The 16,241-nt window shown below is 39.9% G+C and overlaps 1 protein-coding gene across 3 annotated transcripts in view; it reads right to left on the bottom strand.

The window, feature by feature from the left end:
• Positions 1-4,275: 4,275 nt before the first annotated feature.
• The window catches only part of EFCAB14 (EF-hand calcium binding domain 14), a 70,086-nt gene continuing 58,120 nt past the window's right edge, over positions 4,276-16,241 (bottom strand). For 2 of the 3 annotated variants that reach the window (XM_053693519.1, XM_053693518.1), the window contains exons 8-11: positions 12,791-12,850; positions 7,319-7,424; positions 5,488-5,607; positions 4,276-5,319 (exon numbers count right to left, since the gene is read on the bottom strand). In XM_053693519.1, coding sequence (XP_053549494.1) covers positions 5,141-5,319; positions 5,488-5,607; positions 7,319-7,424; positions 12,791-12,850 — 465 coding nt within the window. In that variant the 3' untranslated portion in view covers positions 4,276-5,140. The remainder of the gene's footprint in view (positions 5,320-5,487; positions 5,608-7,318; positions 7,425-12,790; positions 12,851-16,241) is intronic. The other variant, XM_053693520.1, reaches the window with a different exon arrangement.

The raw sequence follows: 16,241 nt of genomic DNA, 5'->3' as shown, positions 1-16,241 counted from the left end.
GGAACAAGGGCAAGCAGGCCAGGAAACCTGCTGCTGCCCCTAAGACAGCATGAATTGAGGGCCCCCGATCCGGGAACGGATTTAGTGGGGGGCAGACTTTCTCTCTTCACCCAGGCTTGGGCAAGAGATGTCCAGGATCCCTGGGCGTTAGAGATCATATCTCAGGGATACCTTCTGGACTTCAAATCCTCTCCCCCAAGAGGGAGATTTCATCTGTCAAGGTTGTCAACAAACCAAATAAAGAAAGAGGCGTTTCTACGCTGCGTACAAGATCTTTTATTAATGGGAGTGATCCATCCGGTTCCGCGGTCGGAACAAGGGTTTTACTCAAATCTGTTTGTGGTTCCCAAAAAAGAGGGAACTTTCAGGCCAATCTTGGATTTAAAGATCCTAAACAAATTCCTAAGAGTTCCATCGTTCAAAATGGAAACTATTCGGACAATTTTACCCATGATCCAAAAGGGTCAGTACATGACCACAGTGGATTTAAAGGATGCTTACCTTCACATACCGATTCACAAGGATCATTACCGGTATCTAAGGTTTGCCTTTCTAGACAAGCATTACCAGTTTGTAGCTCTTCCATTCGGATTGGCTACGGCTCCAAGAATCTTCACGAAGGTTCTGGGTGCTCTTCTGGCGGTACTAAGACCGCAAGGAATTTCGGTAGCTCCGTACCTAGACGACATTCTGATACAAGCTTCAAGCTTTCAAACTGCCAAGTCTCATACAGAGTTAGTACTGGCATTTCTAAGGTCGCATGGATGGAAGGTGAACGAAAAGAAGAGTTCTCTCTTTCCACTCACAAGAGTTCCCTTCTTGGGGACTCTTATAGATTCTGTAGAAATGAAGATTTACCTGACAGAAGACAGGTTAACAAAGCTTCAAAATGCATGCCGCGTCCTTCATTCCATTCAACACCCGTCAGTAGCTCAATGCATGGAGGTGATCGGCTTAATGGTAGCGGCAATGGACATAGTACCCTTTGCACGCCTACATCTCAGACCGCTGCAACTGTGCATGCTAAGTCAGTGGAATGGGGATTACTCAGACTTGTCCCCTACTCTGAATCTGGATCAAGAGACCAGAAATTCTCTTCTATGGTGGCTTTCTCGGCCACATCTGTCCAGGGGGATGCCATTCAGCAGGCCGGACTGGACAATTGTAACAACAGACGCCAGCCTACTAGGTTGGAGCGCTGTCTGGAATTCTCTGAAGGCTCAGGGACAATGGAATCAGGAGGAGAGTCTCCTACCAATAAACATTCTGGAATTGAGAGCAGTTCTCAATGCCCTTCTGGCTTGGCCCCAGTTAACAACTCGGGGGTTCATCAGGTTTCAGTCGGACAACATCACGACTGTAGCTTACATCAACCATCAGGGAGGGACAAGAAGCTCCCTAGCAATGATGGAAGTATCAAAGATAATTCGCTGGGCAGAGTCTCACTCTTGCCACCTGTCAGCAATCCACATCCCGGGAGTGGAGAACTGGGAGGCGGATTTCTTAAGTCGTCAGACTTTTCATCCGGGGGAGTGGGAACTTCATCCGGAGGTCTTTGCCCAAATACTTCGACGTTGGGGCAAACCAGAGATAGATCTCATGGCGTCTCGACAGAACGCCAAGCTTCCTCGTTACGGGTCCAGATCCAGGGATCCGGGAGCGGTTCTGATAGATGCTTTGACAGCACCTTGGACCTTCGGGATGGCTTATGTGTTTCCACCCTTCCCGATGCTTCCTCGATTGATTGCCAGAATCAAACAGGAGAGAGCATCAGTGATTCTAATAGCGCCTGCATGGCCACGCAGGACTTGGTATGCAGATCTAGTGGACATGTCATCCTGTCCACCTTGGTCTCTACCTCTGAAGCAGGACCTTCTGATCCAGGGTCCCTTCAAACATCAAAATCTAATTTCTCTGAAGCTGACTGCTTGGAAATTGAACGCTTGATTTTATCAAAACGTGGTTTTTCTGAGTCAGTTATTGATACCTTAATACAGGCTAGGAAGCCTGTTACCAGAAAGATTTACCATAAGATATGGCGCAAATACTTATATTGGTGCGAATCCAAGAGTTACTCATGGAGTAAGGTTAGGATTCAGAGGATATTGTCTTTTCTACAAGAAGGTTTAGAAAAGGGTTTATCCGCTAGTTCCTTAAAGGGACAGATTTCAGCTCTGTCCATTATTTTACACAAACGTCTGTCAGAAGTTCCGGACGTTCAAGCTTTTTGTCAGGCTTTAGCTAGGATCAAGCCTGTGTTTAAAACTGTTGCTCTACCATGGAGTTTGAACTTAGTTCTTAATGTTTTACAGGGTGTTCCGTTTGAACCCCTTCATTCCATTGATATCAAGCTGTTATCTTGGAAAGTTCTGTTTTTAATGGCAATTTCCTCGGCTCGAAGAGTCTCTGAGTTATCTGCCTTACATTGTGATTCTCCTTATCTGATTTTTTCATTCAGACAAGGTAGTTCTGCGTACTAAACCTGGGTTCCTACCTAAGGTGGTCACTAACAGGAATATCAATCAAGAGATTGTGGTTCCATCTTTGTGTCCTAATCCTTCTTCGAAGAAGGAACGTCTGCTACACAATCTAGATGTAGTTCGTGCCCTAAAATTTTATCTACAGGCAACTAAGGATTTTCGACAAACGTCTTCCCTGTTTGTCGTTTATTCTGGTCAGAGGAGAGGTCAATAAGCTTCGGCTACCTCTCTCTCTTTTTGGCTTCGTAGCATAATACGGTTAGCCTATGAGACTGCTGGACAGCAGCCTCCTGAAAGAATTACAGCACATTCTACTAGAGCTGTGGCTTCCACTTGGGCCTTTAAGAATGAGGCTTCTGTTGAACAGATTTGCAAGGCTGCAACTTGGTCTTCTCTTCATACTTTTTCCAAATTTTACAAATTTGACACTTTTGCTTCTTCGGAGGCTGTTTTTGGGAGAAAGGTTCTTCAGGCAGTGGTTCCTTCCGTATAAAGAGCCTGCCTGTCCCTCCCGTCATCTGTGTACTTTAGCTGTGGTATTGGTATCCCAGAAGTAATGATGACCCGTGGACTGACCACACTTAACAGGAGAAAACAAAATTTATGCTTACCTGATAAATTCCTTTCTCCTGTAGTGTGGTCAGTCCACGGCCCGCCCTGTTTTTTATGGCAGGTAAAAAAAATTTTGAATTATACTCCAGTCACCACTACACCCTTTGGCTTCTCCTTTCTCGTTGGTCCTTGGTCGAATGACTGGAGGTGACGTAGAGGGGAGGAGCTATATAGCAGCTCTGCTGGGTGAATCCTCTTGCACTTCCTGTTGGGGAGGAGTTAATATCCCAGAAGTAATGATGACCCGTGGACTGACCACACTACAGGAGAAAGGAATTTATCAGGTAAGCATAAATTTTGTTTTTATCCCTCCCTCTCTAGTGACTCTTGCGTGGAAGATCCACATCTTGGGTAGTCATTATCCCATACGTCACTAGCTCATGGACTCTTGCTAATTACATGAAAGAAAACATAATTTATGTAAGAACTTACCTGATAAATTCATTTCTTTCATATTAGCAAGAGTCCATGAGGCCCACCCTTTTTTTGTGGTGGTTATGATTTTTTTGTATAAAGCACAATTTTTCCAATTCCTTATTTTTTTATGCTTTCGCACTTTTTTTCTTATCACCCCACTTCTTGGCTATTCGTTAAACTGAATTGTGGGTGTGGTGAGGGGTGTATTTATAGGCATTTTGAGGTTTGGGAAACTTTGCCCCTCTTGGTAGGAATGTATATCCCATACGTCACTAGCTCATGGACTCTTGCTAATATGAAAGAAATGAATTTATCAGGTAAGTTCTTACATAAATTATGTTTTTTTACAAAAGCATACAGTGAAATCTAGAATTACAAAGCAAGCTGACCATGCCAGGTACTGCACATCTATCTTTAAAATAAGTAATTTATTACACAATCTGTGCCACGGATGTCTTCTGTTGATAGTGCTGGCGTTTCCAGACACACGTCTGTTTTATCAGATCAGGATATCAGTTATAGCCTGCAGCGGCATTAGGGTGGTGCCGACTACAAACCTGCTGATCTAGGAAGTTCCAGCTTAGCAAAGGCCATGAAGCTCCTTCAAAGTTGTGACAGTTTCTGGACCCTTGTGTGTGTTCGATACAAGATGTTCAGGCATTTTCTTTACCTTTAGTCGGTTGTGTAAGAGAATTTTTCGCAGGTGGGAAAATTGTGGAATTTGAATTATTGAACCAACTCATTCATTTCTTAAACATGAGGTCACTTCTGTTATACAAATCATTTAATTAATTTACAAGTCCAAAGTGTTAATAGAACTTTAAATCACATTTCAAACTTCATAATAGTCTGTGTTGTATACGTATGAGCTTTCTCTCCGGCTGTGAAAAACAGAGCTAGCAAATTACATGTAGAATGAGGCAGATCACTAGTAAGTACAGTCTATTAAAAACAATGGGGTTCAAAATAATGTGCAGACAATTCTGTTTAAAGTACAAATAAGTTACAGTTTCCTGTCCTGAGAACTTAGAGATTCTATCAAATCTATTAGTACTGTACATTCAACAAAGTCCGTGTAAAGGATCTTCTCCAGTTTGGTCCACTTGTACCTAGTAAGCAGCGGCCTGAAGATCGTTCCTATAAGGTCCCATCACATGTAGAAGTGCATATTCCTCTTCAGTACTGTTGTACGGTTTAACTCATCCATTCCTGGCATTACTGTTTGTCCACTACAAATGCTGCCGTGCTGGAAGGATGCAGTATTCTGGACCCTGCTGGTCTCCTTTATGGGTCATGCTGTGTGCATAGTATACTTTATCTACAGGGTCATTATTTGAAAGAAAACTTCTATGCTCTGTGTAAAGTGCAGTATATTAATTTAAGGCAATATTTTAAAACCTATGAACTAAAGAAATCGATCTAATTACAATAAAACCTTAAGCAAAATTAAAGATAATGTCCATGTGTTTGTAAAATAAGGATGTTTGTTTCCAAAATGTTGTGCATCTCAAAAGATCGCAATAAAATCTTAAAAAGGATCACTCAACACCGAGTGTGATGGGATTGCTCAGCATGGAAGAATATTGGGAAAAGTGCAATCAAAGCTATATCCAACCACATGTCCATTGTGTTTACTTTTCATTTAAAGCTGGTTTTAGTTCATTAAAGGAATATTTATTGTCCCCATCAGCATCAAATCGCTTGAGATTCTGAGGTTCAGGCAGCAATTGTCCAAGCAACTGTTCCAATTCTTGGAAGGAGAACTTCCCCTCTATACCCTGCTCTGATTTCCTGAAGAGCTCTTCAAGATCTGTTAAAGCAAAAACAAAAAACTAGTTATGTTTAGTTTTAGCTTAACTTTAAAGAAGTAGATAATATAATCTTGTTTTATCAACTGTATATTTTACATTAAACTATTCATTAAAAAACAAACAAAAAAAAACGTAAATTGCTCTTTGTTAGCCATTTGGTAACTTGCCTTTTTCAGTGAAAATTCCTGGTAAAGAGATTTCCTTTTTCGGTCTAAGAATTCCTGAACTGAGTGACCTTGGGGAAATTCTAGCAAGGGAGGGAGGAATTGCTGTAACTTGACCACTGCCTGTTGACAAGAAAAAATGATAAATATATTTATAACAAAAAAAAAAAAATCTCAATTTACGGTAGCCCGTCCAAAATTGTTTTTTTTTTTAAAATCAAAAACCTAAATTTACCCTTAGGCAACAAAGGAAGCGGTCTTCATATACAGTATGCATATGAAATATTTCAAATAGGTACCTGTTAAATATTTTCACTCGCTTTCTAGATATTGCTCATCCAAAATATTTATTGTGCCAAACCCATTTTTATCTCATTATGAGGACTCTATAATGAAACATCATGGCGGCCTGCATGCGCATATAATTACTTTAATAGTAACGCATGCATATCTTGGCCCCTTAGTCCTAGCGTCACTAATGCTGGCACAGGAAGCAGGGCAGACTTTATGTTAGTGACATCAACGTTGGTGGGAGTGGCGCACCAGAGTGCTGAAGATTCACAGAGCTCAAACATGGGAAATCATCTGTGTTACTTTGATCGAGGTATAAGAAGTACCCCTAGGCTAAGGAGCTAGTAAAGTAAAAGGAAGTTCCCTGCCTTGACTAACAATCATTTTTTTTTTTAACCCTAAAGCAGGTTTTTTTTCTTATGATAAGGCAGAAAATCCATAGAGTGACTATTCAGCAATTATTTTTAACCCCCAGACTAACGAGCAAGTTGTTTTGTTCTTACAACAGATTAATCGCAGGAACTGCAAAGATTTAAAGCAACTTTGGATGCAACTAACGTTAATTATTAACACCTCAAGTTGCTATTGCTTTTACGCTCTACAGCTCTTGCGATTAATCTGTTGTAAAAACAAAACAACTTGCTAATTAGTCTAGTGGTCAGAAATAATTGCCGATTAGTCACTCTATGTATTTTCTGCCTTTTCATAAAGAAACAGCATGCTCGTTTTTCAGGGGTTAAAAAAAATGATCGTTAGTCTAAGCAGGGAACTTCCTTTTACTTTGATCAAATCAACTAGCTCATTAGCCTAGGGGTACTTATTATACTTACCTTGATCAAAGTAAAGTATAAGCACCTGTAGTATGTGTACACTGACATTCTCAACTGGTCTGCGCATGCGATGGAGCATAATTTTAAATATGGCCTCTGAGGATTTTTGATAGTATTGCGCAGGCGTTTCCCTTACACAATCGGTGTGCATGCAAAGTTTCAATAAAGAACTTCCTATTAATATTTAAATGAAATGGGCAGAAACACTTGCCTATTGGATGGGGAAATATTGCATAAACGCTGCCTATTTTATGGGTGGTGGTTACTGCTAGTTGTATGCGGATTTTAAAGATAAATTAAAAATATTTAAAAGCTTTGTTCCAGGAAAAAAGTATGTTGATTTTATTGTATATATATATATCTATAATTATAGTAAGGAACAAAATCGGTTAAAAAATTAATAGCTAATTCACTTGTAACTAGAGGCACTGGTCGATTTAAACTGGTTGCTCGTGACATACTAATGAAATCTATATTTGCAGAAGAAAATGCATTTTTGTGCAACAAGCAAGCATGTTGCATGTTTCTTTACCATTGCAGATCACTACATAGCAAGTAAAGAGAAAGCAATTCACATATGGTCCCTGACCGCTATCCTTCCCCAGCAGTACAGTTTGGCCAACATACAGAAGTCCACAGTGTACACAGCAGTATGCAGGGGCACTAGGTGCTTAGTTTCTGGGTATTGAGTAGTAAATATCAGGAGCTGTCACCTGACTTATCTTCCGGTTTTATCTTGCCAGCATCTGGTTGCTTAGTAAGGGCATGAATAAGCTGGAGATTCTCCTGCAGTTTAGAAGCGGGGGACTCATCTCTCACCTGCACGGATGTAAAAAACAAAAATACATTTTACCTAAAGTAGCTGGTTAAGAACAGACATTAGCTATAATAAAGTAAAATCATGCTATACCTCATGTACCTGCAAGTCCATAAAGGTCAGCTTATGCAGTTAGCAAAACAAGTGACTTACAGGGAAGATAATTCACCAACTAAACAAACATCTGTCAGTATAATGCTTCCCCACATCAACTTCTATCACTTTTTTTTTAACCCAATCAGTTTATTTTTTAATGACCTCTGGCAAAGTATTTAGAAACAAAATGTTACCAGGTTTTAGTTTGTCACAAACAAATAGATTTTAGCAAGTTCAATACGAAGCAGACACAAGTGCCCTAACACAGAAACAGTTTTTGACTACAGATAGTAAACATAGGCCCAACAAGTTTGCCCAATATTTCCTAAAAGTATAAACTTATCTAGTTTGTAAGATAGGCTTATGCTTACCTCAGCCATTAGTTAGTATGTAGGATAGCCTTATGCTTATCCCAGGCATTAGTTAGTATGTAGGATAGCCTTATGTTTACCCCAGGCATTAGTTAGTATGTAGGATAACCTTATGCTTACCTCAGGCATTAGTTAGTACGCAGGATAGCCTTATGCTTACCTCAGCCATTAGTTAGTATGTAGGATAGCCTTATGCTTATCCCAGGCATTAGTTAGTATGTAGGATAGCCTTATGTTTACCCCAGGCATTAGTTAGTATGTAGGATAACCTTATGCTTACCTCAGGCATTAGTTAGTACGCAGGATAGCCTTATGCTTACCTCAGGCATTAGTTAGTACACAGGATAGCCTTATGCTTACCTCAGCCATTAGTTAGTATGTAGGATAGCCTTATGCTTATCCCAGGCATTAGTTAGTATGTAGGATAGCCTTATGTTTACCCCAGGCATTAGTTAGTATGTAGGATAACCTTATGCTTACCTCAGGCATTAGTTAGTACGCAGGATAGCCTTATGCTTACCTCAGGCATTAGTTAGTACACAGGATAGCCTTATGCTTACCCCAGGCATTAGTTAGTACACAGGATAGCCTTATGCTTACCCCAGGCATTAGTTAGTACGTAGGATAGCCTTATGCTTACCTGAGGCATTAGTTAGTACGTAGGATAGGCTTATGCTTACCTCAGGCATTAGTTAGTACGTAGGATAGCCTTATGCTTATCCCAGGCATTAGTTAGTACGTAGGATAGCCTTATGTTTATCCCAGCCATTAGTTAGTATGTAGGATAGCCTTATGTTTATCCCAGCCATTAGTTAGTATGTAGGATAGCCTTATGTTTATCCCAGCCATTAGTTAGTATGTAGGATAGCCTTATGTTTATCCTAGCCATTAGTTAGTACGTAGGATAGCTTTATGTTTATCCCAGCCATTAGTTAGTATGTAGGATAGCCTTATGCTTACCCCAGGCATTAGTTAGTATGTAGGATAGCCTTATGCTTACCTCAGGCATTAGTTAGTATGTAGGATAGCCTTATGCTTACCCCAGGCATTAGTTAGTACACAGGATAGCCTTATGCTTACCTCAGGCATTAGTATGTAGGATAGCCTTATGCTTACCGCAGGCATTAGTTAGTATGCAGGATAGCCTTATGCTTACCCCAGGCATTAGTTAGTATGCAGGATAGCCTTATGCTTACCTCAGGCATTAGTTAGTACGCAGGAGATCCTTATGCTTACCTCAGACAATAGTTAGTATGCAGAATAGCCTTTTGCTTACCCCAGGCATTAGTTAGTACGCAGGATAGCCTTATGCTTACCCCAGGCATTAGTTAGTACGCAGGATAGCCTTATGCTTACCCCAGGCATTAGTTAGTACGCAGGATAGCCTTATGCTTACCCCAGGCATTAGTTAGTATGCAGGATAGCCTTATGCTTACCCCAGGCATTAGTTAGTATGCAGAATAGCCTTATGCTTACCCCAGGCATTAGTTAGTACGCAGGATAGCCTTATGCTTACCCCAGGCATTAGTTAGTACGCAGGATAGCCTTATTCTTACCTCAGACATTAGTTAGTATGCAGAATAGCCTTATGCTTACCCCAGGCATTAGTTAGTACGTAGGATAGATTTACGCTTATAAAATCTATGCAATGAAAACGTGCGCTGGATGTGGTGTTAGATTATGCTACACATTAAAAACAGGCAATCCTAGAACCTGAAGGATACAAAGAATCAAGAGATTGTTTTCAGAAATGCCGACATGGGGGTGGGATTGTGATTTTAGATAAAAACCAATATGAAAATATGTGAAAATCTACTTGAAGATACCAATATATACAAAAAAGTAAATCAATCCAACCACTTTTTATACATAGGAACTTAAGATGCTACTAGATAAAAATAAAAAAATTTGGAGCCATCAATGAACAAGAATTTGATTTCCTTTTTAAAATATTATTTAAAATAAATCCATAAATCCCTAGAAAACCCTCCAGGATGACCAACAGTGTCTGGAATAGAATCAGTCACTGCTAATCTATCACAGTACATTGACAGATACAACAATATTGGATTCATATTTAAAGGACTCTACAGATATCATATTGCTTTTAGACAATATTAAATGGACAGATGACACGTGGCTCATTAGCTGTAAAGTAACATCACTCTATACTATTAGAAATCATATACATGATGCAGAGGCTGTAAACTATTTTTTAGAAAAAGGTACAAATGTAAAAAGAGAACAAAGGAAATTCATACTTGAGAGTAATGAATTTATACTTGGTCATAATTATTTTTCTATTTGACAACCACTGTTATGTATGATGGATAGCCTTATGCTTATCCCAGGCATTAGTATGAAGAAAAGCCTTATGCTTATCCCAGGCATTAGTATGAAGAAAAGCCTAATGCTTATCCCAGGCATTAGTACGTAGGAAAGCCTTATGCTTATCCCAGGCATTAGTATGTAGGAAAGCCTTATGCTTATCCCAGGCATTAGTACGTAGGAAAGCCTTATGCTTATCCCAGGCATTAGTACGTAGGAAAGCCTTATGCTTATCCCAGGCATTAGTACGTAGGAAAGCCTTATGCTTATCCCAGGCATTAGTACGTAGGAAAGCCTTATGCTTATCCCAGGCATTAGTACGTAGGAAAGCCTTATGCTTATCCCAGGCATTAGTACGTAGGAAAGCCTTATGCTTATCTCAGGCATTAGTACGTAGGAAAGCCTTATGCTTATCCCAGGCATTAGTATGTAGGAAAGCCTTATGCTTATCCCAGGCATTCTTAAAGCCCCCCACAGTGTTTGTCAGATCAAGATAAGAAAATTTGGAGGTTTAATATGTCTCCGAATGAGAAAGATGGTGGCAGATCACGACATTCATCTGTTTTCGAAGCCGGACAGAAATCCAGCTCTAAAAAGAGCTGAAAACCGAGATCGGCCTTCTTCCTCACTCCAAGGCATCTGAAACCTCCAAATGCACATCCTAGTCATAAGTGTAGACTCTTGGTTGCTGGTGCACAAGGAACAAGTTAAGCTTATCCAGCTATTAAAAGGGACAACAAACACCTTGTAATTACAAGACATTTCTCTTGTGTTGCTACAGAATAACAGCTAAACTCCTCCCACTATTTGCCTAATTTAGAAGAGCCAATCTAGGCTAGTCCCAATCGTAATGTTAGTATAGAGTGCATTATTTTGTATTTGTTATCAGTTAAAGCCAATTAGGAACATAAATGTAAGCAGGGTTAACCTTGATAACTCAGCAGGTGTATTTCAAGTTCTGAGAGTTAGAAATTGCACAATTTTTATAGCTAAATTGTATGGAAAGGGGACAAAATAAATAATGAGTAAATTGCAATGTTGTTTCATTATACATAATTAAACATTTTATATACAAATCTTAAAGTGTTTACTGTCCCTTTAAAGGAAGGATGACTTGTCTTTGTAGCTTAGACAGAGGGATTTGGGATTCCATTTGGGGAATAAGGGGAGTACACTCTGCACCAGGCAAATAATGACAAGCACGTGTCTGAGCTACCTGTCACTCTGAAGGAATTTACTAAAAAGTCCCATTACCCCCTTAAAAAGCAAATTTCTGGCAATCTCCCACACCCTATATCTGTGGAAGACGCTAAATGCAAGGCACACGCTTATTCAGACCAAGTCCAGAACAACTCCCTAGTATTACCACAGTCCTCTATCAGTCTGAGAGTTCGACAGAAATGGGCTAACAAGGGCCTTTATAGAATAGCGGATGTGATAATAGACAATAATATAATATCCTACACACAATATAGGAATCTTGACCCTAATGATCGCAATATATGGTTTCATTACCTGCAATTGAAATCAAGAGTACAAGAAATCTCAAGTAACTAAATTTCCTACGAATAACACATTTGAATCTTTATGCTTAATTAAGGAAAACACTTCGGGTCTGATTGCAATTATCTATCGACTACTTAAAAGCAAATACTCTTTGAATAAGTCTCTGCTTATGTTGAGATGGGAAAAGGATTTGAATACCACCTGGCCCCTTAAAACCTGGGTTGATAACCTGACCAGTGGTCTATCATTTTCACAGAACGCGACTCTCAAGGAGAATTATATAAAGGTGGCAGTTATGTGGTACCTCCTCCACCCGACTAGGTTTACAGAAGGGGAAAACAACGACATTGTGGGGAAAGGGGTTCGTTTATACACATGTGGTGGCACTGTATCAAAGTTAGAGAAGTGTGGGTGCAAACTTCCGCTCTTTTGAGCTCAAATTTTCAAACAAATAGTCCTCACGCCTGAACAAGCTTTATTACATTTCAAGGTATCACAGCTCTCAAAAAGATGCCATAAATTGGCTATGATCATCTGTACAGTCGTGAGAATAAGTCTGGCCCAACACTGGAAAAACACACCACCAGATTTCTCTATTATTTATAATAAAATAACGCACCACTATAATATGGCCAGCATGGTAGCTGAGACTTTGAACACAAGGGATAGCTTCCTTGTACAATGGGAACCCTTTATAATGTTCCACGAAAGTAGGAATAGACGGGAGTTTAGATTATGCTTTCTACTAAACTTTGCCCTTGGGGGGGGGGGGGGGGATGCGGTGGAGAGCCGGGACCAAGGAGACTCATGAAAGGGTTTGAAACGAAATGACTGTATTTTGTATGATTTGAAATGTTTGTTTTTTGATATGAGAATAATACATCTTGATGTGATCCAGATTGTAAATACGGACTAATGCAGGAAGAAACATAGAAGCAATAGTGAAATTCCTTATAAGAGGCGAGACACTTCTTGCCTAACTGCATGTAATGATATGTGACCTTTGACGTTAACGGACTCATTGGAAAACTAATAAAAAATAATGTCAACATAAAAAGTCCCATTACCTGTGAGGGGTCTGTTTTGGTTATATTTGCAACAACCTCTGGGGAAGTTATATTGTCCACCTGCAAGTACAAAACAGGTCACGTAAGAGATAAAATAAAGAGTTTCTTGTGATTTTCCTTTAGATTTTGATCTAAAAACCTCAAACTCATGTTTAATTAAGCAAAGTAAAGACAACAACGCAATTCAATCTAATTTTGTCTGCTTCTCCTGTTATTTACCTCTGCAAATTCCACTTTTTCTACTCCCTCCGAGAGGTTGGAACAAACATCACATACTTATCAAGTTACGATTTAAATAACCCTGCTACACAGTAAGTGTTTAGATCAGTTTAAGATCATTATGTCTGTTCATAGCGCTCGTATTTATCATCACTTTAAGACTTGGCTGATATGTTATTCTAAAGCAACACAACCGGAATATCTTGTAATTACAAAGTGTTTATTGTCCCTTTAAGTTATAAATAAAATAAAGTCTGCTCTCTTTGAATAGCTATGGGCTGACCCAACCTTCCTTCAAGTACCGAGCCTCAGATACAGAGTTTCTATTTGTTATCCTGATGGTGTCACATTACTGTGTATTATTCTGTAAGCTCTCAAACCCTTTATCTAGATACACAGAACACACAGACTAATTGCAAAAAACAACCTAAAAGGCGCATTGCACTTTCTGTTATGCATACGGAAGAGCTGTATTTAAACAGGTTGGTTTTTGTTTGCCTAAAAATTAGAAACAGTTGTTTAAATGTTGATGAAAGCGAATATAGCAGTATTAACTGCTTAAGTTTTGCTAATGCTTACTGTTCCTATCAGCCAATGGAAATTGAACGGGAAGCCTTTAAGCCAATAGGAATTAGCTTGAAGCGGATACTACTTTATTAGTCTTAAAGTAATAGTCTAATCAAAATTAAAAACGTTCATGATTCGGCTAGAGCAGCAATTTTAAGCAACTTTCTAAATTTACTCCTATTATCAGATTTTCTTTGTTCTCTTGGTATCTTTATTTGAATGTAAGCTTAGGAGCCAGCCCATTTTTGGTTCAGCACCTAGGTAGTGCTTGCTGACTGGTGGCTACATTTAGGCAGCAATCATAAAGTTCTACCCAGGTGCAGAACCAGAAATGTCCCTATGCTTACATTCTTGCTTTGTTAAATAAAGATAGCAAGAGAACAAAGAAAATTGATAATAGGAGTAAATTAGAAAGTTACTTAAAATGACATGCTCTATCTGAATCACAAAAGTTTAATTTTGACTAGATTATTCCTTTAATTTGTATGCTCTAATTCATTAGAGTATGCAATTGTTTTAACTATAGACACTCCAACGCTGTGTGTTAACAGTGTTTACCTATATGAAGATGACCTGACTTCCTCATTCCTAGACTGTCCATCATAGGACAAAATAGCAAGGGGCGGGAACCCTGGAAAGCGTTATCTAGGTATTAGGCCAAGATATAGAATTTCCTGCTGTTGATTATTTAAATTGTAATGATCTTGGTTCTACCTAGCTAATGCTTAACAGACGAGATAAATACCAAGCAGTACCGCGATATAAAGATCAGCACAAAATAAAAGAAAACAGAATTTATGCTTACCTGATAAATTTCTCTCTCGTGTTATGTATCGAGTCCACGGATTCATCCATACTTGTGGGATATTCTCCTTCCCAACAGGAAGTGGCAGAGAGAGCACCCACAGCAGAGCTGTCTATATGGCTCCTCCCTTAGCTCCACCCCCCAGCCATTCGACCGAAGGCTAGGAAGAAAAAGGAGAAACTATAGGGTGCAGTGGTGACTGAAGTTTTTTTAAATAAAAAAATACTACCTGTCTTAAATAGACAGGGCGGGCCGTGGACTCGATACATCACAAGAGAAATAAATTTATCAGGTAAGCATAAATTCTGTTTTCTCTTGTAAGATGTATCGGGTCCACAGATTCATCCATACTTGTGGGATACCAATACCAAAGCTTTAGGACACGGATGAAGGGAGGGACAAGACAGGTACCTTAAACGGAAGGCACCACTGCTTGTAGAACCTCTCTCACAAAAATAGCCTCTGAAGAAGCAAAAGTATCGAATTTGTAAAATTTGGAAAAAGTATGAAGCGAAGACCAAGTCGCCTCCTTACAAATCTGTTCAACAGAAGCCTCATTTTTAAAAGTCCATGTGGAAGCCACTGCTCTAGTAGAATGAGCAGTAATTCTTTCAGGAGGCTGCTGGCCAGCAGTCTCATAAGCCATACAGATTATGCTTTTCAGCAAAAAGAAAGAGAGGTAGCCGTAGCCTTTTGACCTCTCCGCTTACCAGAATAGACAACAAACAATGAAGATGTTTGACAGAAATCTTTGGTTGCTTGTAAGTAGAACTTTAAAGCACGAACCATATCAAGATTGTGCAACAGACGTTCCTTCTTTGAAGGAGGATTAGGACACAGCGAAGGAACAACAATTTCCTGATTGATATTCCTATTAGAAACAACCTTAGGAAGGAATCCAGGTTTGGTACGTAAAACCACCTTATCTGCATGGAAAACAAGATAAGGTGAGTCACACTGTAAAGCAGATAACTCAGAAACTCTTCGAGCCAAAGAGATAGCTACTAAAAACAAAACTTTCCAAGATAGAAGCTTAATATCTATGGAATGCATAGGTTCAAATGGAACCCCTTGAAGAACTTTAAGAACCAAGTTTAGGCTCCATGGCGAAGCAACAGGTTTAAATATAGGCTTGATCCTGACCAAGGCCTGACTAAACGCTTGAACGTCTGGGACATCTGCCAGACGTTTGTGTAAAAGAATAGACAAAGCAGATATTTGTCCCTTTAAGGAACTAGCTGATAATCCCTTCTTCAATCCTTCTTGGAGAAGGGACAAAATTCTAGGAATCCTAATCTTACTCCATGAGTAACCCTTGGATTCACACCAACAAAGATATTTGCGCCAAATCTTATGATAGATTTTCCTGGTGACAGGCTTTCTAGCCTGAATCAGGGTATCAATGACCGACTCAGAGAAACCACGCTTTGATAGAATCAAGCGTTCAATCTCCAAGCAGTCAGACGCAGAGAAATTAGATTTGGATGCTTGAACGGACCTTGGATTAGAAGGTCCTGCCTCATTGGCAGAATCCACGGTGGAACAGATGACATGTCCACCAGGTCTGCATACCAAGTCCTGCGTGGCCACGCAGGCGCTATCAGAATCACCAAATCTCTCTCCTGCTTGATTCTGGCAACCAGACGTGGGAGGAGAGGAAACTGTGGAAATACATAAGCCAGATTGAAGGACCAGGGCACTGCTAGAGCATCTATCAGTACCGCCTGGGGATCCCGGGACCTGGACCCGTAACAAGGAAGTTTGGCGTTCTGTCGGGACGCCATCACATCCAATTCTGGTGTGCCCCATAGCTGAGTCAGCTGGGCAAATACCTCCGGATGGAGCTCCCACTCCCCCGGA

This window comes from Bombina bombina, chromosome 10 (assembly GCF_027579735.1).
Source record: "Bombina bombina isolate aBomBom1 chromosome 10, aBomBom1.pri, whole genome shotgun sequence".
NCBI lineage: Eukaryota > Metazoa > Chordata > Amphibia > Anura > Bombinatoridae > Bombina > Bombina bombina.
The sequence above is the reverse complement of the archived record's forward strand: the minus strand, read 5'-3'. Positions and strand labels throughout refer to the sequence as shown.